Source organism: Sparus aurata, chromosome 11, assembly GCF_900880675.1.
Source record: "Sparus aurata chromosome 11, fSpaAur1.1, whole genome shotgun sequence".
NCBI lineage: Eukaryota > Metazoa > Chordata > Actinopteri > Spariformes > Sparidae > Sparus > Sparus aurata.
Genome location: NC_044197.1, coordinates 12,338,587 through 12,360,392, shown reverse-complemented (window position 1 = coordinate 12,360,392; position 21,806 = coordinate 12,338,587). Strand labels below are relative to the sequence as shown.

Here is a 21,806-nt window from a genome sequence, read left to right as displayed (position 1 = left end):
AGTACTGCTGATTGAAACACGGCAAGAAAAGTTGCAATGTGCGAGAGAAAGGCAGCAACACTGAATGTCAACATTATAAACAATATACTCTTGGTTTGTTTGATTCCTCCACAGGGCTCCTTTGAAGCGCAGTTTGCTGAGAATACTTTTGTGTCTTTAATTCTAGTGATATTGAAAGGCAGGAATTTACTTGTGACTTTTTCTTAACTGAAAGTTATGAGTATTTCTTCCACTGATGCTGTAACTTTCCAATCAGAGAACTGTGTCATGTTGACTTAACTGCTTTTATGTGGGTGTCCGCCCACTGATGGTTGGAAAAGATGTGATTTAAAAATAAAATACTCACCTTTAACTCAAATATTCCACTTTCTTCAGAAAGTTGATGATATTTTTACAGTTTCCTCTAAAATCCACAGATATGTGCCAAATATTCTATTAAAGCAGCTTCTAAAGCACAAAGTGGTTTTAAATCTCCGGTTAATAGTCAAATGACAGAAACTTTATGTCCAGTGAAGTAAAATCAGCCAAATTCATGAACTCTTCCCATAGATTCTTTAAGGAGTGCGACATCTAAAGCCACTATTCAGAACCAAAACTCAAAGAATCAAGCAAGTCTTTCCCCATGTCCCTCTCAATTTTTATTTAATTTCATCTTGTTAACTTATTTCTGCGCCTTCCAATCAGTCAGCAGCTACAACATGACAGACAGATCCTATAGCACCCTCCTGTGGCAGCTGACAGGTGTGTAATCCATCTCCCCGCGCTGCTGAGGGTGTGTCTTCCCTACCCGATGTGGTCCAGAGGTTGTTGTTTGTGGGGTGTGGACCAGAACCTGAGCTAAGCAGCGTTATATCGTTTCAGTCAATATATCTCGACAAATACATATTTACATTGACAGATGACTTCATAAGAGATCAAGTCTGGTGTTGAGTTTGTCTACCATAAAGCCATAAAAAAACATCCTGCAGCTTATTCAATGTTCACCAATCCCCCCACATGAATTTAACTCACATCAATGTGTACATCTGATTAGGCCCCAGACCGTGACGACAATAAATGCATCATCACAAATAATCATCACATTTAAATAAAATTAATTGGTCGATGGATTAATTAGCCAGAACAGCTGGACCAGCTTTCATCTGAGCAAAGAGGAGTCAGAAATGCATAGAGAGAACAACAGTGCGACAAGTAAAATGGAGCGGAAAGTGAGACGCTGTTACATACAGTCTGGTCCGTGTCATTCATCAAGTTTGTTATGACAGATTAACAGAAACTGTATTGAGAAAGTGAGGTAAGAACCCTGGTCTCTATCCAACATCAACCAGGCTAAAAAGGACTCTCTTATGGTCCAGAGATACAGTATGTGGGCTCGCCTTGGCACACAGAGAGCAAGAGAACAAACAGTCATGAAAGACATCACCCCACCCAGCTTCCTTTGACTTCATCGGACCAAAGCCGGTGCCTTGTGAAGATGTGTTCTCTCCAAGGTTTCCCCCCCAGTGGGCTCAATCCGCAGTCACAGGGCACGACACGGCAGACGACTGTCAGAGCTCATCCTTCTCCATCTGCTTGAATGCCTCCAAGTCTTCCCGCCAATCAGCCAGCAGCTCATCCACTGACTGACTGCTTGAGTCTGTGTCGCCCTCAGGCTCCTCTCTCTTCTCAGAGTCTCTCTCCTCTTTGGGCTGGGCCTGATCTGCAGAACTAGCATCCTCTTCCGGGGGACTGACTTCCTCTGCAGGACTAGTGTCTTCTTCTATAGGGCTGTTTTCGTCCTGTGATGGAGTAACCTCTTCAGGGGCCAGTTCGTCCAGCTCCACTGTGCTCATTTGCGATTGGCTAACAGGTTCAAATGAGGTGGGAGTCGTTGCCTCGGTTGTGCAGTCTTCCTCTGCTTCTTGCACGTCCACACCTGAAAAGAAAGCAGGGGCATGTGACTGACCAGCTTTATACAAAAATATGTTCAGGATACACACACCTACACACACACAAACCTCTTTTCCACCTCCTCTCTCGGAAATCTATACAACATGCCCCATGGAAGCCATTCTCGGTCAAAAATAGACCAGTTTTCATGGAGAGGCTGTCAACTACAACAGCATGATGCTGATGGTGAGTCATGTTTCCCACAGGATAGAGCCGTTCTCACATAGCTGTGCAAGCAAACGGAGAGTAAACTGAGAAAATGATTCTGGCAAAAGGTTATACTGTGAATTTTGCACTGATCTGGTTCGGAAAATTAAGTGTATTAGAGCTGTGAGAGTTTCTAAAAATGTAGTCGCTTCGTTTAAATGCACATAAATGTGTTAAGGAACCAGTCTGTGCCTTTTTTATACAGTCAAGGACTTCTGCAAGAACAACAGGAAGTGGCTGCGACTTCAAGGCGTTATAGTTAAAGATAGCACAGATAGGCACACGTTATCTGGACATTTTTGTGCTCTGACGGCTCTGTGGTTGCAGAGACTGACCATAAATCAAAGTATCTGCCGCAAAGTGTTTGCTCTGCTGAAGCACTGCAGCGGTCTTAGAAGCTCAGATTCTTTACAACCTGAGCCAAGTAAACTATAACGTTAATAGTCTCTGTTTATGTTCCTTAGTGAGAGTTATGTTTCAGTGAAAAGAAAACTGTCATAATCACTATTATGTGACACTTGTGGCAGTCTGTATAGAACAAGCATATTTTCTTACATCTGAAGATTTGTAGGTCAGAGCATCTCTACAGCGCTACAGTACTTCATTATAAAGCCGTCACACATTTGACCTTTATCAAACAATTGCAGCTTTTTAAATTTCCTTATTCACTTGGCCATTTTACGATTTCTATGTCAATTAAAGTATAAAAAAAAAAAAAAGGTCCACCAGATTTCCCCATTATACCATGTTCATTGGGAGTAATACTGCATATGTGAGAAAAGCAGTATACAGTCTTGTGGCTTATGGGGAAGCTGCATAAAGCTGATAAAATTTCTCCTGTGATGCCACTCGGTGGCTATGATGCATTGTGGGTAATGTAGATGACAGGTTTTGGTCTGTAATTGCACTCCTACAACACTGTTGGATTCATTACGGACATTTTATAAACAAATGATCGAAATCGATACAGCAGAACCAGCCATATCATTTTTTTGGACAAAAATAAAAGTAAATGTCGGGTTATAACCTGCCTCACAGTCCAGTCTCGCCATGTGTGAGCATTGGTTTGCTCAAGTGACACAAAGGAAATACAGAGCTGTCATGTCCTAAGCTCTGATGGGGAAAATAGCAAATGACATTACTGTGACGGCACAAAGCTTTTCTATCACACAAACACAAGCCTGCGGTTAGAGGGCAGAGCGAAAGGAAAGGATGGAAGGATGAAAGCATGACTGTAAGGGGGGACAACAGAGGTATAGGCCTTTAAGGAAAAGGATGAAAAACATGGTTAACAGACAAAGAGAGAAGGAAAAGAATACTTACTACCCTCAATCAGGCTGCCAGGAAGAGGTTTACCTTTGAATATGGCTGCTGCTCATCCAAAGGGGAAAGGGTTGTGAAAAAAAGACAAATCAAGAGAGAGGAGAGGAAAGGCACTGTTACAGTCCACCACAGGGAATAGAGGGATTTGGCAAATGAGGAAAAAAAGGAAAAGAATGAGGATGCAATATTGATAAGGGTGTAGACATCCACCATCCACCATTATAACCACCGATGGTGGGTGGCGTCTGAATGAGTCATGATCTCTGAGACTTCAATAATGCCTGAATCTCTTCACCTCATCTTTATTTCATGAAGCCAGGCACATTATGAGGCTCAGTCAGCAGAGAGAGATTAGTACACTGACGTGATCAATCTCATCGTGAGACGCGAGAGGAACAAAAAGAAGAGTTTTAACAATTAGGGAGGCGTGTGAGTGTGTAATGTCACACCTCTGTCTCTGGCTTTGTCGCTCAGCAGCACCTCCACCTCCCTGTACTCCTTCAGTGCCTCCAACAGGATGTTGCCCTCCTTGTGGAAGAGGAAAAGTAGAGGCAAGGTGACGTCATCTGTGCTGCGGCCATCCCCCGCCATCTGAAACAGGGGAGCCGTGTCGCTGCTGCTGCCCTCGTTGTCGTCTGGAAGGAGATAATTGACAGTGGTGGTGCAACAATTAGGTGATAAATCCAATAAATCCAGAGAAAAATTTACTGACTACAACTTTGACTAGAGAAGATTTGTATTGCATTCATAAGTCGGAACAGTTTTTTTAAGCTCAGAAATGTTTGGTTGACTGTTGAATAAATGTTTGGTTCAAATGTAATTTATAATATGGTATAAGGTTGTAACTGTTCATCAAAATGTACAAAAAATACCTAGATTAGTTTGAAAAGTATTTTATTAGCATTAATCCTTATAGCGAGTCAGGTAAAGCAAAAGCGTCCATGTTGTTGGACCTCATGAATCCACAGGTGTTAGAGGAACTACTTCCCAAATTGAGACATAGTACCATCCTATGAACATGTCAATGCAGGGTTATCACTGAAGTCCTTTCAACAAGAAACGTGTCCAAAAGTTAGTGGTTCCAGCTTCTCAGATAAAAAACCATCCTACATTCAATAACCTTGGGTTTTGGACTGTTGTTCAGCCAAAAACAATCAATTTGAAGACATCAACTCTCGGCTCTGGGAAATTAAATTAGGATGACATTTTGCAGACTTAAGGTTTAGTCTATGAATTTAAAAACAGTCTCGATAAGAGATTTTAATTCACTATAAATGTATTGTAAAGGGATTAATTCGGATGCAGATATCATCATAAAGCTTACTTGAATTCTGCTTCATTTTTAAGTCATAGTAATATGCAAGACCCTATTCGACTGGCTGTCTTCAACATAATTCATTTAACTAGTCATTGAGTAGTCTTGTCCGTCTTGTGTCGTTAGCTGCTCGCACTCACCAATGACTATGCCTCCGATGGCGCCAGCCTTCTGGATGTGTCTGGCCTTCTCTGCAAACATACACTGTCCCCTCTGAAGCAGAGCGATGCGGCCCCGTACGTACTCGGCATTAGTGATCTCACTGCAGCCGCTGTAGGGTTCAGCCACAGTCACAAAGCCTCGAACCTGCAGGACAGGTGAATTATCACTGAGAATGAGCATGTTTTGGTATAATGGGATGTACAGTGCCACAGTCTATATGCACTCTCCTGTTTAAAGTGGGAAAATATTCCAGGAGAGGAAGTGCTCTCTTGAAAATACCAGTGGAAAAGTGAGTGGCTCTCTTAGGAAAAACAAACATGTGGACAGTTAAGTGCCCATGTGAAGTCTGGCAGCCTGGCGATGCTACAAAACCCCACTCACCCCTGTGGAACTTTTGGAGAGGTCTGTGCCAAACTGTGCTGGGCCGGCGGTCAGCACCACCCTGCCAAAGAATGGATGTGAGACAATCTGAATGGCTCTGGGAGGCAGCTGCTCTTTCTGTTGCTGGCTGGACAGTTCCATCATCTCCTGCATGAAGCGCACGCCGTCCTCAGCTGCCACGGCGCTCACAGCCTGGGTGAAAGAGAGAGGGGGATTTAAAAAGTCAATACTTTAATTGTAAGGTTGAGGCAAAGAGCAGCACCATTGCACTTGCAGTTTAACAATTAAATAACGGTGCAGATGGACAAGCTGTTGCATGTTTTACACATCATGCACCCAATGCACACATCAAAATGCAGTAAATAGAGATGAACGGTTGCTGCTTTTGACAAATAAATGCATGTCCACAATTAAAAAAGGTTGTTTTTCTTCATTGTTTCTAAAGATAACCTCATGTGCAGTATTTTGCATATTGCAGGATTGCATGAGTAGTCATTAGTTAACCCGTCATACCCAACCCTAGTGGTATAACAACAACCAAAAAAACAGCTGAGGAGTATGTTACTATTATGAAACTGAATTATTTTGGCCCTCAATTGTGTGTTTTTAATGCCTCTCTTTGATGCTAAACTGTTTACCTGTGTAGCATGCTGGACCAGCTGCACCCTGCCATCTTTCAGGTGGATGAGACTGACTCCCATTCTCCTCAGCAGCTCAAGATGTTCAGGGTTGTTTGCCATGAAGTCCTGAGCCCTGAGAGGAGGACGGCCCATACCAGGCTCCCTGTGAGGAGGAAGAAATTTGTTACATGGAAGAGATACAGATGTTAAGTAAAATAGATGTCACACCCGTATGTATACATACCTGTATGGTGCAGGACGGGGGCAGCTCTTATCAACAGCGCTACGGATTGGTTCTCTCAGGTTACGAGGGAAGGCGGGGTCAGGAAACAGGAGGCGAGTGTTAGGGCACGTCCAATCGAAGTTTGAGTCATCAAGCTCCTCTTCAGACTAAAGTATCAAACAGTATATTACAGATTCTGTTAGGAATGTTTCAATGCTTGCATCACTCTGTCAGATCTGAATTATAATGGTAACGTGTTGATTACCGTTTTGTTTGAGGGAATAGATGAGGCATGAGGAGCTGTGGAGAGGGACAGGGGCAACAGGTGTGCCTCAGTTGTGAAGACATAGTCCTCCACGTCAAAGGGCAAGTCATCAGCATCAGCAAACAGCAGGAAGAGGTATTTGAACATCTCAGCGAGGAAGAAGGAGTCCATTCTGACAGGAGAGAAGATGTGTAAGAAATGGAGCCCCCTTCATACAAATTATTCTGTTATCAAATGGGATTCTTTTCTTTAAAAGGTTTTTTTTTTTTTTTAAAAGCACGCTGACAGTGCAGTCCATGTGATGATTTCACCACCAAAGCTATTACTTATTCTTGATAAGAAGTTAATTTAAAAGGGGAGTTTAGTGATCAAAATGATCTGCTTTTTAATGTCATCTTTACGAATAGAATTTACTGTTAAAATTCCCCAGTTCACACAGATTTGTCACAACTACATAAATAAAATATCGAAATTAGAGTGATACCTGCCTTATTTTATGTATTTATTTAAAGAGCAAATACCATCTTATATGCAGAATATCAATTCAGTCTCATGAATTCAGTAATAGACAATAACTAATCTGAGTATTTAACGTTTCCTTCCTTCCACTTGCTGTAGGTCATACCATCTTGTGTAAATCTGACGGTACAGTATGTACCTTCATGTTTACAGATACAGTTTCGTAACCTATTGTATTACAAATCATCAGTCTTCATATTCTCACCTGTCCTCGTGGCTTCCAGTGCGTACGTCCTTCATTGCAGCGAAGCCACAGGGGACACGAGCAAAGCGGTTGAGGTTGTCCAGGATGGTGCGACCTGCCTCTAGGTAATAAGGGTCTCCTGTGGCCTGGAGGTGTGAGAGGACAGAAGTGTGATCATAACAGTAGACAGTGGGGTGACTATAAAGAGAATTCCTCTCGGACACAAAGATATAACTTCTATGACAAATAATCTGAAGGTTTTATCATATTACGCTCCTTCATACATTTTTACAAGACACCAGCAAGCCAGAGGCTAAGTATGATAATTATGAACACTAATTAGTCTGTATGCTGGAGACTGCCTAATAACTGCACATATAGAAACAGTGTTTTTGAAATATTGTAAATGAGTCCTGGTGTACCTTTAGATTTTGGCCAAATGTCAGAAACTTGACACAAAAGTGCCAACATTTAACAAAAGCTGGTGCATAATTATAGACATTTAGCTCTTTGCCGTGGCAGCGAAAAGAGAACGTCTGTGTTATGCCAAGCTTGCTTGATAAATTACCTTGTAAAGGAAATAGGTGCTCTCTGCAAACTCAGGCCTCAGGGGATGTTGGGCCCAGTGAACCCTAAAATCAGTAGTGAAGGCCTGGGGAAAGACGGAGAAGGACGAAGGGGTCAGCACACCGTCCCAGGCAGTGTAATTAGAACAGATAGACGAAGCTAAAATGCAGCCGTGTCGCATGAAAGGCAAACTTGTTCCCTTCCAATCAGCTGTGGTTGGAGACACAGGCCATATGGGGTTACTTGGCCCTGCACTTAAATGTCACTTGTCACATGGCTGTGCCGTTAAACCTTTAGATGTGTTATTAAAAGTCAGATACACAGACAGACAGACAGACAGACAGACATATTACCTCTGGGAGAAAGTTATGTTTCTTTGTAACTTGATACAACATCTCATGAGTCTCAATGGCAGGACGGATATCTCCCTTCAACACCTGAGACATGAACAGTAAATACAATGTTAGTGACATGGCGCAAGCAGTAATAGGAAGAGTAAAATCTTCAATTCACATGATCCAGTCTGACCTGCAGTCCAGGGAAGAAGGCCAGCAGAGAGTCCATCCAGGTGCGAGCGGGAAGCAGAGGTTTGTGGATGTGGACATCGAGCAGCAGTGGAGGCTGGCTAATGTACTTCATTATGGATGCATAGTGCTAAATGGGCCATACAAAGTGGAAGGACTGAGAAATAGAACAATGGACTGGTGCTTGGTGATATACACAAATAGACCAATATGAGCCCGAGGACATAAAACTGAATTTATCGTGGTAGAAATGTTTTTTCAATTTGCAGAAGAATGAAACAGAATCTTCCTGAAAAGCACTAACATTGAATTATAACACTGCTTCATGCTGGAGAAACCACTGTGATAAAAAAAAAACTTTTAAGCAGACAGCGAGGCATTGAATTACTCTGTACAACAAGTGTGTGTTTGTGTGTGTCCTCACAATATTGAACCGCTGAAGAAACAGGTCGTCTCCCAAGAGGATGTAGGCCTTGAGCAGGTACTCATAGTAAGAGTCGATTCCTGCTCCGACTCCGCTGTCTGGAGATACATCGATTGACAAGACAGAGAAATCAGACGATAAACAAATGATTACCTTCCCGACTTAGCTAAAGTCTGCTCCCCCCTCTCTCCTCAACCCCCCACAGGTCTTCTTCTCCTCCCTCCCCTCTCTCACCTCTGCGGACCCACTCTCCAGAGTGGATGTTGATGGTGGTCCCAACCAGATTGCTGTTTCTCTGCCTCTTCTCCCACAGAAAATCCATGGCTCTCCGGGCATGGGCCTGTCAGTGTGAGGAAGGTTGCATTATTGATTAAAAAAGTAGGGGAATCAATCTGCAGCAGCTGTCCAATGTTAGAAAGATCAGTAATTGACTCTGTGCTTGATCAGCAGTCTACTGCTGCCAGGACGTGAACCGGTCCCAGGCTCTAATATCGTAGCACAGAGAAAAATATCAAACTTTTTTTATCCAAAAATTCTTGAATACACCACTGCAGCTACAGGGTCCGTATCCATCATTATATCTGTTCAAATACATTTCATAAAGCAGGTGAACAGTAACACAAGGGCAAATGAACACTGAGGACAGTGAGATCTCACTGAATACATGACGTACATGACTGATACCATCAACAGCAGGATGCTTTCATAAAAGCTTCTGCAACCTGATCTTAAACATTGAAGAGTAACTTAGATCACAGCTGAAGAGAAAGATGAGCTGCTTGTAGGGTGTGGCTGTTGAAATTACTGTTCAAAGTAGCGTTAGCAGGTAAGTATGTCAAAAGTGTCAGCACAGGGAACATCCTGGTAGATCCACACACACAAAATGCTAATTTTGTTCTGCTTCTTAAAAGCTTTGCTGATTAATAAACAGAGGTTAGAAACTTTTAGTCAGAAAAAGTCAGTTATTCCTTGTTTCCATTTCTTTAAGAGCAACATAAATCTGTTAACACTGTTGATAACTGTTGTCAAGAATATTGGAGATATTTTTTCATACCAAGAATATGGTAAAAAAAAAAAAAAAAAAAAGGGTACAATAAAATATAAGTTACAATGTAAGGCAGGACATATTATTATTGTTGAAAATGTGATACCTCAAACACAGGATCCCCAGTGAAGCGACTTAAGGCAGCAAACTCCAGGATGATGGTTCCTGCACACGCAGTACAGGTGTCGGTTTCTGTGCCCGTCCTCGTCTCAGGACCCCACACACCATGTTTCAAGTTCACCTGCCAGAAAGAAAAAAAACATTACACAACCTGTTTTTTTAGAGTCGCATTTGGTTTTCAAGAGAGTGTGAATGAAAACTAGTCAGACATGAAAATGCCTGCGTTCAAAAGCTGTGACAGCTGCGAGCAGAACAGTGAAGCAGAAAATGAAAAGATGCCAGCATGATCTGAGAGGATGCAAATCTGCTGAACTGTAACCCTGGCAATGTGTGAGAAAAACGCAGATATTTCTTTTGGGTTTTGATTTTTCTTTTTAAACATACAGTACAGATTTTTTTATCCTTTCTTTTAAGGCAGTTTTATTGATGGCTACAACTAATTAGGCTAATATCATATCAGGTAGGGGCAAATACTGTCGTCCAGCCACAGTCACAGAAAAAAATACTTTAAACCTTATTACACTTTCCAATATAGAATGAAGATTCTTCTTATCCCATACAAAAAAAAAACTTTGAAAATGAATAACATGGGCCTAGAACAATAGCAAGACAAAACAAGTATTTACCAATCCCCACCTAAAATAGACTACAGTGCATGCAAGTTTGTTTCCGGCATTGATGTGCTGAACAGAAATACTTCTGTGTGCCTCACCCTGGGATAAGGTAGGCCACTACTGGTGTTGAAGGCTGGCAACAGTCGGAGGCCCAGGTCTTTGGCCATATGCAGAAGTTCATCCTGGTACCACTGCATGTGTTGACCTCCCTCCTTCAGCATCACAGCCATAGAGTGCCCGCCCAACAGACCTCTGAACACACACAACGACCACAAGTTAAGATTTCAGTACAGCAGAATTATTACTACCATCTCTACTCTCTTTTTGGACAGCTGTCAGAGAGTAAACTTAATGTGTTGTTTGTCTAGTCAAATCTCACCCAAGGACTCGAATGTTTGTTTCAAAGACAGACACCACGATGTCGTTGTCCAGCCTCACATCCTTTAGAACTCTCCTCACTGCAGCCTCAAACTCTGTCGTCTTGTTCAAAAGCTAAAATGAAAAAATCATTAGAGGTAATTATAGACCATTTCATATTTTCACAATGAACTGAAACACTCTTGTGCAGACGTTTTATTCAAGAAATAAATAATTAAAGGCTTTGTTAATTCGACATATTCTCCGAATACTGGACTCAGAGAGCAAAAGAAAAAAAAAGTCAGAGGATCGTTTTCTTGTAAAGTCACATTACTCCAATTATATCAATACCTCCACTGTTTCCTGTACTATTAATCAGAATGCAGCCTCAAAACATGAGCCCAAAAAGGGACCGTAAGATAGCCAAACATGAAAACATACACAATACTCACCACCAGAGTATCCAGAGTGTCTATGAGAGTCAGTGAGAACCTATTGGAGACAGAAGAGAACTGTTTACTAAGGGTGTCATTGCCTTTGTGATCATTCTTTTTTACCTAATCATGTGTATTCAGCATGTGAGTACAATTTGCCTCCACTTAGTGCTTAACAGGGTGTGGTAGTGTGTGCAAATCTACGTCAATGCTCAGTTAAGACATTTGATCTCAAGGAGCAAAGGCAACGTGGTACTCACTTTCCCAAAGCATCGTCAATGTCACCTCGACTGGGTTCAAGCCCGCGCACTCTCCCTCTGCATGTTAGTGGCATCAGCTCATCTGCTGGGTATGCATGGTCCTGAGAATACACACATAAACACACTTATAACACCATTCTTTGACCTTCAATTCTTTCTCTTTTTCTTTAGGAGACCAGCTCAGTCTAATTAGGCCTAAGTCATCTTAAAATGTACACAAGGTTTAATGCTGTCCAATCAATGTAACACATGTAAACAATTGTTGTAAAATTTTTTAATTATGATTCCTAAATGAACCACTACAAAGATAATTGCACCTTATTTCACAACAGATATTCTTAAATGGACTACAAAAAATTCTAGTAGTCACCACATGAGCTGCCAAATGGTTCTGAATCAAAGCAAGCTATCAGGGATCGATACTCCTTAAACTAGAAAAGAATATTTCTAGGAGGAATCCAATGAAAATTGATAACTTACCATATAATTCTGATATGCATGGTCAAACATCTCAACCACTTGGTTCCTTTGGTAAAGAGAAAACACATACACAAGTTAACGTGCGCAACATCTTTTCTGGGGAGACAATGTTTTTATAGCTGTACATTTTTCTCATCTCACCTCAACCTCTGCTTCTCCTCCCTCGTCATGGCCTGTCCATGGCTGCATAACGCTCCAAGCAGCGTTAAGAAGAATAGTACAGCTGGCATTGTGGTGGATTGGCAAGATCGCAGCAAGACCTACAACTACAACTTGACTCTCAGACAGTCACTGAGTAAAAGTCTGGTCATTACCACCGCCCTAACCAAAATGCTCAAACGACCAATAACACCTATGAATCATAAACCTATACAATCCCATTAATGATATACTTCTGAGATCATGTTAAAGCACTAAGCTGTATCCCCTGTAAAGAGCATCCTTAAATCATCCAAATTTGTTGCTCAGTTTTGGCCATTTAAACTCCCATCTGCGTTTTATCAGCAAAACTATGCACTTTAATATGTGCGCCCACAGCCAGAAGTGCAATCAGCTTGCAGGAATGTTGTGATTTCAAGTAACTAGATATCTAGAGGTAACTGATAAGATGTACCAGACATTAGGTGTAGTGCAAAGTTGCAGCGGGTGGGTGGTGTGTCACACCTGTTTCCTTTTCCAGGCTGTCACCCGGACCTACTGTACACAGCCATGACGTGACATTTTACCCGATTAGTCGAACTAATCTTGAATATGGAAATAACGATAAAATATTTCCTAAATGTAATCTCCACTCAAGAGAGATCGAGGTAACTTCAAGCCTGTTCAGACATCGTCACATTTAAGATTCACTGTAAACCAAGGCAAACAGAGCTGGGTTAACAGCTCCTGTCTTATCTAAGATCCTAACGTTGCTCCTTAAAATCGTTTACTTACTCCACTCAACATACAGCCAATTAAACCAGAAGTCGAGCCAACAGCCATGTCCATATCCGCTCCTGATATCACTCCGATGTGTCAGCTGTAAATTGCTAAGATATAAGTTAATTATTTTCTCCTCTTGACAGTTCTCTTTCGACTGCTAGTCAGACAAGCTGCCGAGCACTTGTCAGGGTTTAATTAGCCAGTTAGCCAGCTGTGCTAACTAGCTAGCCGACCCGGTGACAGCGGACCGTCCGCGAATACAAAATAAATCGACGAAAAACTCGTCCATTGTTGAGCAGCGGACCGGACCAGGTTATTTGTTCTGTCCTTCGGGCTGCTATTTTAATAATTTCACCGTACGCTGCTGTTTTGCCAAGCTACCCTGTCTTCTAAACCGGATGCCGTTACGATGAAAACGTCAACAACATCCGCTTCCTGGAAAAGAGGGAACATTTTTGCCCTGAGTTCGGTTTCTCAGTCAGCATTTTGTCGCAGGCTGATAAACAAATCGCATGTCCCTCTCTGGGATTTGCAAACGTAAGTAGAGACATGGCCGTAACAGTGCTACGAAGCCTATATAGCCAAAACGTAAGCACAATCAGTTCTTTAACGGCACGTTAACGTGTTAAACAAGTAGGACGCCACCTGCAAGTCTGAATTAGGGAAATAAAAAGTCCATACAATTGGCCACAAGCCTGTTACATTTACTTGCTGATCATAAAAGTTCGGAAAAATTATCTTTCGTCGTTGTTTCGCGCACCCTAGTGCTTGGCCTATTTGCAAGTGATGATGTAAATCAATCTTTAATAACTCTATGTTTATATTGCTATATCTGTATTATTAAAATAATACAAAAGAATACCCCAATAGCTAAGGTAATTATCAATGTGGACTATTGTAATTCTTAAATGCTGTGGTTTTATCACTAGTTATAAAATATATGATCACAGAAAGGTAAATTGATGGATGTTTGGATTTGTTTTATAGAGTTACATGTAACTTCCATCCTCCTAGTGTGCCACTTTGTTTGAATAAAGCATGTAGGCCTTGCAAATGAATAACAATTGCATCAAGTACCCTAAATACGTCTTAAACTAAACAACAGACAAGTCTACGTGTATTCTCGTGGTTTTTATACATAAACTACATTTCCCATGAAGCTTTGCGGCGTCAGCTGACGGTTGTGTATGTTTCACATGACTTGCATATCAACAAATCCTTTTACCGCTGTCCCGCAGAACAAGCAATAACCAGGAACCTGCTCCCCAACTAATATCATTGGTGTTCAGGAGGAAAGCCGCTCTCACAGGTAGGCTGGAGCTTGAAATATTACCAGTAATTTTCGAGGTATATTTTAATTTATACTTCATAAATAGAGCGCTGTATCCTCAACCATGTCTTACATTTCTGTATAGCCTACTGTGTATCCTGTAAAGTACATTATGCAGTACATTTTGACTTTTGACAACAGGAAAGTATGCTTAAAAAAGTGTTTCTTTCTTTCTTTCTTTCTTTCTTTCTTTCTTTCTTCCAATCTTAGATATCCGATTTGTCTTGTTGCCAGGTAGTAATGTCAGTCATGGCTCCTGTTGCTGCTAAAAAGCTGACAGGGCTGGTTGCAGCCACATTCACTCCATTCACCGCTGAAGGGTAAGCAGTCTGTGTTTTTCCATGAGTGGAAGTGTGTGTGTGATATGTGAGTGTGCTCATTCAGCCCCTTTGTGAAAAGTAAATAAAAACAAGGCATGAGTGTGAACATATCTGATAACTGTGGCCGTTATGCAGTCCTGCAGCTCTAGAATATGACAGCATGTTTGGTGCTCTTCTTTTGCCAAATGTGTTGGCCTATATTCTTTACATTTTTCCAAAACAGTGAACTCAACCTATCAGAGATTGGACCGTATATTGACTTCTTGACAGAGAAGCAAGGTGTAAATAGCATATTTGGTAAGTTTACAAGCAGATTCCTTCTTTGATATCCGTCACCGTCTGTGCTCCCATCTGAATCAGACCTGATATTGCATGTTGGTTTGTAGACATAGTTAATGTGATGTGCATCTTTTAACATTAACCCCTCTGTACTGGTTAGAAAGTTGCTGGGTCGGATTGCCATAAAATGTGTTCATTTAGTTTTAGAAGTACACAGGAATATCAAACCGATGCCAGTTTGTTGTTAGCTCTGTTGAAATCCAAAACTCACCCCTCAAGAGTAGAGAATTGCTTCATAGTGTATTGAGTCACATAATGATTTTGTAATCCGCATTTTGCTGACACCTGTATTTGAAGTCTAAGCTCAGTAGCAACACTTACCATTTTAAAGGTGCAATAGCAAGATTTGGCCACCTCTTGAATTCACACTCCAAACTAATAGGGGGCATCATATCACCAAAGCAACAGCTGACTGCACGGCTAACTGTGCTCATAGGTGCAAGCAGCTACGGTTAGCTGGCTAGCATGCTATCTTGAGAAGACGTCTTTGATATAATGTCAAAACTTTTTATTTCTTCATATTCTGCTGGTAATTTAAGTTATTTCTTGATCTTTTTAAACTTATACCCTTAAAAATTGCGCTTTTTTAGCACAAAATCTACGTTATGTAAAGGTGCCATGTTTAGTAATGATTACATGTTGCCCACCAAGACTCAATGTGTCATAGAGGCATGACAAACATGGTTAAAACGTCCTTTTACGTACAAGTCTGTAGTGTATTCACAATGAAAAAAGAGACAAGATAAAGTTTACTTAAAATGAGACCTGCATAACAATAACTTTACTTCTAGAAATACTGAATGATAATAATAATATTTTTTAAATTGATCCCTTTGCCTATATATGTATGAAAATGGTGACAAATATCCACTGTATTTTGTATTAACGCGATGTCTTCAAATCTCTTGTGAGACAAGTAGCCCAAAACCCCAAAGATATGAAGTTTACTATTATATATACTGTATATATAAAAAGGTTAAGTAAGACATTTTCACATTTTAAAACTCACACGATCATCCATTACCAAAACATTCCATGTTCCTGGAAAAGGGAATACTTTTAAGGCTTTGTCCATTACACTTTTGATTTGTACTCGCAGGTTGATCTGACTTTTTTAGACAAAATAGGAATACATTGTTTCGTCTCAAGGTTTTGGTTTGACTCAATCTGTTCCACATTAAAAACTGTCCTTGGAGCAGAAACACAGAGAAAGATTAGATGAAGAAGGTAGTGATATGAGCGCTGTCCTTTTCTCTACATTGGCTGAGACTCGCCATCTTTTCCTGTCCGTCAAAAGTGATTACTGCTTCATTTTACACATTTCTCAAACCAAGTCAATCATCGTAGTTTGTGCAAAGCTTCTTACTGTGTTTTTGTCTGGAAGCTATCTGTGCAGCCTTACCCGGCAGAGTATGTTTGTGCCTCATCTTGTTTTTATGTCCTATCTCATCTCACCGTCATTGTCTGCCTCACTGCTCATTAAGCATGAAATTGTCCACGTCTATGAACAGGTTACTTTCATTTTTTTGTTTTTTCCAAAAATTTAACTACATTTCGTGGTCGAGGGTCTGGTGGTGTCAGGTTGACTAAGCCTGGCTATGTAGGTTAGATAATTATTTTATGTTTCATTAGATGTCTGTGGGTTCCTTTTCGGTTTTTTGCTGCATTTTGTATGACATACTCACTGTAATGCTTCATTCTGTTTTGTAATGAATAATGAGTGTTTTTGTGATGTGGAAAATGTTGTGTAAATAAAGACAATACTTGCTCACAGTGAACGGCACCACGGGAGAGGGTATGTCTCTCAGCGTTGCAGAGAGGAAAGTCCTAGCACAGGCGTGGTGTGAGAAAGCCCAGGGCAAGTAAGTAATCACACAGCCTCTTTTGTCTCATTTGCTGAGTGTTATTCAGGAGAAAAAAGTTTACAGGTTTTGCAACTTCTTTTTGTTTGTGTGTGTGTGTGTGTGCGACTCTCTTCAGAATGGATCAGGTGATTGTGCATGTCGGCTGTATAAGTCTTAAAGATTCCCAAGAACTGGTGAGTTGCTGCCTTGATGTCATCATAATTGAAACCCATGACTCACCAGAGGACCATAAGGCGTATTTCACAATGAAACATTACCAGCTATGAATTAGGCTTACTGCAATGAATCAGGTTTATTTTCAGGAAATGTTTAATGAAGCAGGTTTTAAATAAGTCTCCCCGAACCTACCATGGAAACGTATTCATCCGGACGAGTCTGGCCCCAGTTTTCAGTCTTAGCCTCACCTAGACCATCAGTTGGTGTAAACGCTGGATGTTTTATCACAACAGACTGTATGTTCTTACACGCAATATGATTTTTATTTTTTTATGAATCTGACACCTTTTTGGGGGCTCAACCTCTTCGTAGCTTTCATACGCACAAAATTCACACATTTTCACAGCTTTTCCAGCTCTCATCTACTCTATACTATGTGAGCGTGTGCTTCTCCGAAACAAATTAAAGCCAACAATGCAGTTTAGCATCAGTTTTTTTTTTAAAAAGTTTTAAATATTCCCCATCTTATGGGCACTGTTGTTATTACTTAACATTTGAAGCGAACAATACAGTTTAACTCCCAGACATTAATGAAGCAATTCAGGTTAGCCCCCAGTTTTCAACAAAGCAATTCAGTTTAGCTCCCAGCTTACTCTATATTTTGAATCCCTCAGCCCTTTCCCATTTCTCCAACTATTCATACTCTTTTCTACTCAAACCATACTCAAACCTTAAAATATTCCACATCTTCTATACATTATTGATATTATTCAAATTTTAAAGCCAGAATTGCAGTTTATTGTCAGCCTTTCAACATCCAGCAATCGCACCGCAGTTCCTTCAGATATTGCCTTCTCTAGTTATAATTGATCCTCATTGGCAATTTTGCATTTTGGTTATTTCTTCATGTTCTTCCTGACAATGTTTGTCTTGCCTCCAGGCTCGCCATGCAGCAGAGATCAGGGCTGATGCAATAGCAGTCATTGCCCCCTCCTTCTTTAAGCCCAAAAATGCAGGTGTGCAGTGGTTTTAGTAGGGAAACCATTTACTCAAATGTTTTCTAAATTATCTCACACATTTCATTCACAAATCAACACTGTACTTGTCAAGCTTATTTGTTAGTAGAACGTCTATAATGTTGATTTTCCACTTCCTTTCCCCTCTCACTCTGACCCAGATGCGTTGAAGATGTTCCTCCAAGAAGTGGCTTCAGTTGCCCCAACTCTGCCCTTCTATTATTATCATATTCCTGCAGTCACCGGTGTCAACGGTCAGTGCCACTGACGGTGGATTTTTGTGTTTCGCAGTCATGAACAATTGAGACCGTCGGAGCATCTTTACTGAATGTGAGATGTTTTTTTCTTCAGTGCTGGTGAGAGATATGCTTGAAGATATTGAGACGCTCATTCCCTCCTTTCGAGGCGTGAAGTTCAGCGGGAGTGACCTGATGGACCTTGGCCAGTGTGTCAGCTACAGTCCGCCTCATTGGTCGCTCCTCTACGGCGTGGACGAGGTCAGCACTTTCTCCCCCTTAGTCTGTTTTAGTCCATCTGTTTTGCACTGTGGTTGCTTATATTGTAAGATGAAATGACCTTTAGACAAAGAGTCTAAAGCAAACTTTCTTTCCTCTTTCTGTAGCAACTGCTCGCAGCTCTGGCCATGGGCTGCCACGGAGCCGTTGGCAGGTCAGTGTGTAAATCTGCATAATGCATGGTCTCCTTTCACTGTCCATTAAACAGGCTTTTACATGTAAATTATTTTTCATTACTCCGCCTGCAGCACATACAACTATATTGGATGTCATGCCAACAAGCTCATTTCAGCATTTGAGAATGGCGACATTGTCCGGGCCAGGAAAATACAGGTACTGTCCATCTGCCCATCCTTGAGTTTTCTTTGATATTTCGCATCAGTTAAGGCTCCTGACACGTTTTCCTAATCTCCACAAATAGTTCAATGTGCAGGAGCTCCTCCGTTATGCCATGAAACTCGGTGAGTGACGCTTGTGTCGTGAAGCTTTTCTACCAAATTTTATATATATATATATATATATATATATATATATATATATATAGTATATATATATATATATATATATATATATATATATATATATATATATATATATATATATATATATATATATATATATATATTATATATATATATATATATATATAATATATATATATATATAATATATATATATATATATATATATATATATATATATATATATATATATATATATATATATATATATATATATATATATGCCGTGCCATGGCCTTATAACTTTCTCTGCCTTTGAAACTGCTTTATTTTTCATCGACAGGCTTCGATCTGGGAGTGAACAAGCAGCTGATGAATGAGGTGTCTGGCCTGAGTCTTGGGCCTCCTCGACTCCCCGTGATTCAATGTCCTCTTGCCCATGCCAAGTCCATCGCAGAGAAATATCACAGCATTTTCCCAGAATGCTGATATGTTCACACTAGATTGAACAATTACATTTCCTCTGCCCCGCTGTCAATGATTCAGACGCACAGATGGATCCAGTTACTGTATGTGAATCACATCATACTACCAAACCAGCTATTTTCAATCAGGAGTTTACACTTTGCTTCTAAGTGGCCTTGCACAAAGAGTTCCTGGTGCATAACTTAGGATTGATTATACCTGATTATTCAATCCTAAGTGATCTTTGAATCATACAGCAGTTTTCCTTTTTACCTTTTTTAATATCAGCATGGGGCATTACAAGTACTGTATATGTTCTATTGATTATACTAGAATATTTTATGGGCATTCACATCCTCAGTCAGTCCTGGTCCAGTCCGGTCCCCAGTTGCTGGGGAAATATAACGATTATGTTAGCTGTTATTTTAATCTGAGTGTTTATTTTTTTCATAAAATGTGAAAATAATTAACTTCTGTTGCCGGGGGGAACGTGACACTTTTGTTTTTGTTACATTTATGGAAAAGGGGACCGTCCCAAATCAGCAGTATTATCTTACTACCCTGCACTTTGTAAGATCATGGCTGCATCTCATGTTTGTCGTATGTTTTGCCTCCGTTCATACCTGCCAATCGTATTTTTTCTACCTTGAAAATGACAGTTCTATTTTTAAAAAAAACCCCTGACCTTAAGATGACTCCATCAGAAGGGAGGGTGACGGAGACAGAGGGGGCATCAATGTGAAAGCTGTTACAAGTGCTCAAAAAATAAAAACCTTGTTAGAAGTGAGCTAGAAAGGAAATGAGATCCAGCGCTAATTTTGAGTGAGAATGCACAAGCTGTTCATTAAATGTTTACTGAATGGCATATTAAAGGGAAATATACTGTGTAATTAAGAATCTGTCAGTTGTATTGTTCTAAAATATATATATATATATAATAATTTCTACTTTATTACTAATAAATGCAGTGACCCACTTGTTGATTCAGACGGACTCATGCCTCGTTCTTGTGTCCTGTTCTTGAAAAGTGTGTGAGTCGCAAGGCTCGATTATCTCGAAAGACTTGCACAAACATGCAGTGGAGTGTTTGTGTGTGTGTGTGTGTCAGACAGTGCACATTCTTTCTGGTGCCAGTGAGTGTCATGGTGTGTAATCTGCTTGAAATTATTTTTTGGACTGAGGTCTTTTAGTTGGTGTAACTTTGGAGAAATCTTAGGTAATACCATGTTTGCACTTCTTGGAAAATATGAGCATATTACCTCAAACTCTAATCTTGATTAAACTGAGACTTGTTTTAAATTATGTTGGATCAAAAATCAGCCCCCTATTTTTTTAACCTAAATTTAAAACCCTTTCAGTTTTACACATGTCCTCTTCCTGACCTGAATGTAGCTGCTGCTGCTCCAATTACGCCTCTGATCAACGTGTCTGTGAAGTGAAGTTTTGCATCATAGTGACTGCATTAAATACAACTGCGTCTCTGTTCACAAAAAAGGCAGTTAATTCACAGAAACGGTGTGTAAACGGATCGGAGAAAGAACACACACACACACACGAACACCTCTCCTTGAGGTGGTACATATTTGTCTAATAGAACGTTTGGACAAAAAACAAGTATAGTGAGTAGTTGTTGGACGGTTTGCAGTAGCGTTCACCTCAGGCTGAATTTTATGTTACATGTGGTAGCCCTGCATGTGTGTGTGTTAAAGGTGAAAAAAATGCTCACCCTCATCTTACTATACAAATGTTAGGAAACGCCAGCATACACAGTACGTGTCAAGTAATGGTCATTATAGTGACAATAGTACATTGTTATTTACTATTGTATATTGTAATATTGTCACTTCTTCAATATGCCAAGAGACCAAGACACGGTGCAACACTTAGATAGGCAGGTAAAGTACAATATTTTTACAATAAAATGAGTTTATTCATCAATATATCGAGTGAACCTCAAACTTGACTCTCTCCGGCCCTCCCGGCATCACATGAACAGAACAGTTCAGAGCGCAAGAGATGCTGAACTGATGTGTAACTGATAATGCTTGTGTTACACTGAAAGACACACATGGGCAAAACTATTAAACTTTATGGATTACAGTTGCTAGAGGATGCGCAAAGTATTGGCATGAGTAGCAAACGGCTACTTTGATGGTGAAAATACCAAGGAACCTCACAAGGGAGAGTGTTTTTATGAGACACATCCAGCCCCATAGCAGAGGTTAGAGCAGTATTTTTCTCCTGTCAAACTTAAAGCACTTTAACGTATTATTTCTATCCATGTTAGCTGTGGAGTCTTCTTGTTGAACTCTGTACCCCATTTCACATTGTTCTGGTGTCCTTTCCATCTCTCCTCCTCTCATCCTCACTTTCCCTTGCATTTCAACTCAAACACCAAAGTAAATTAGAAATATCTAGTATGTGGATGAGAAAAACTGATCTAATATAGTGCAACCTAAATTTTT

The 21,806-nt window shown here is 40.4% G+C and overlaps 2 protein-coding genes across 6 annotated transcripts; one reads left to right on the top strand and one right to left on the bottom strand.

Annotated features, from left to right (window-relative positions):
- Positions 1-615: 615 nt before the first annotated feature.
- edem3 (ER degradation enhancer, mannosidase alpha-like 3) lies at positions 616-13,425 on the bottom strand. Of its 3 annotated transcripts, none has more exons than XM_030432587.1 (21): positions 12,095-13,425; positions 11,954-11,999; positions 11,474-11,574; positions 11,232-11,271; positions 10,802-10,914; positions 10,521-10,674; positions 9,795-9,929; positions 8,878-8,983; positions 8,644-8,741; positions 8,224-8,349; positions 8,049-8,132; positions 7,697-7,780; positions 7,150-7,274; positions 6,426-6,597; positions 6,182-6,327; positions 5,956-6,100; positions 5,318-5,509; positions 4,915-5,080; positions 3,909-4,094; positions 3,460-3,507; positions 616-1,915 (listed from the first exon to the last, which is right to left on the bottom strand). In XM_030432587.1, the coding sequence occupies exons 1-21, from the start codon at positions 12,181-12,183 to the stop codon at positions 1,548-1,550; spliced, it is 2,724 nt and encodes a 907-aa protein (XP_030288447.1). In that variant the 5' UTR covers positions 12,184-13,425; the 3' UTR covers positions 616-1,547. The 3 variants fall into 3 exon arrangements, with proteins under 3 accessions (XP_030288447.1, XP_030288448.1, XP_030288449.1); XM_030432588.1 differs by having other exon boundaries at positions 3,493-3,507; XM_030432589.1 differs by lacking the exon at positions 3,460-3,507 and having other exon boundaries at positions 12,095-13,420.
- A 629-nt stretch (positions 13,426-14,054) lies between these two features.
- Positions 14,055-20,328, top strand: npl (N-acetylneuraminate pyruvate lyase (dihydrodipicolinate synthase)). 3 transcript variants are annotated; one of them, XM_030432255.1, is made up of 12 exons: positions 14,055-14,183; positions 14,439-14,524; positions 14,748-14,821; positions 16,638-16,725; positions 16,844-16,901; positions 17,825-17,900; positions 18,062-18,154; positions 18,252-18,397; positions 18,523-18,569; positions 18,664-18,748; positions 18,837-18,876; positions 19,220-20,328. In XM_030432255.1, exons 2-12 carry the CDS (start codon positions 14,445-14,447, stop codon positions 19,363-19,365), a joined length of 933 nt encoding a protein of 310 aa, XP_030288115.1. In that variant the 5' UTR covers positions 14,055-14,183; positions 14,439-14,444; the 3' UTR covers positions 19,366-20,328. The 3 variants fall into 3 exon arrangements, with proteins under 3 accessions (XP_030288115.1, XP_030288114.1, XP_030288116.1); XM_030432254.1 differs by having other exon boundaries at positions 14,415-14,524; XM_030432256.1 differs by lacking the exon at positions 14,748-14,821 and having other exon boundaries at positions 14,415-14,524.
- The last annotated feature ends 1,478 nt before the right edge of the window (positions 20,329-21,806 follow it).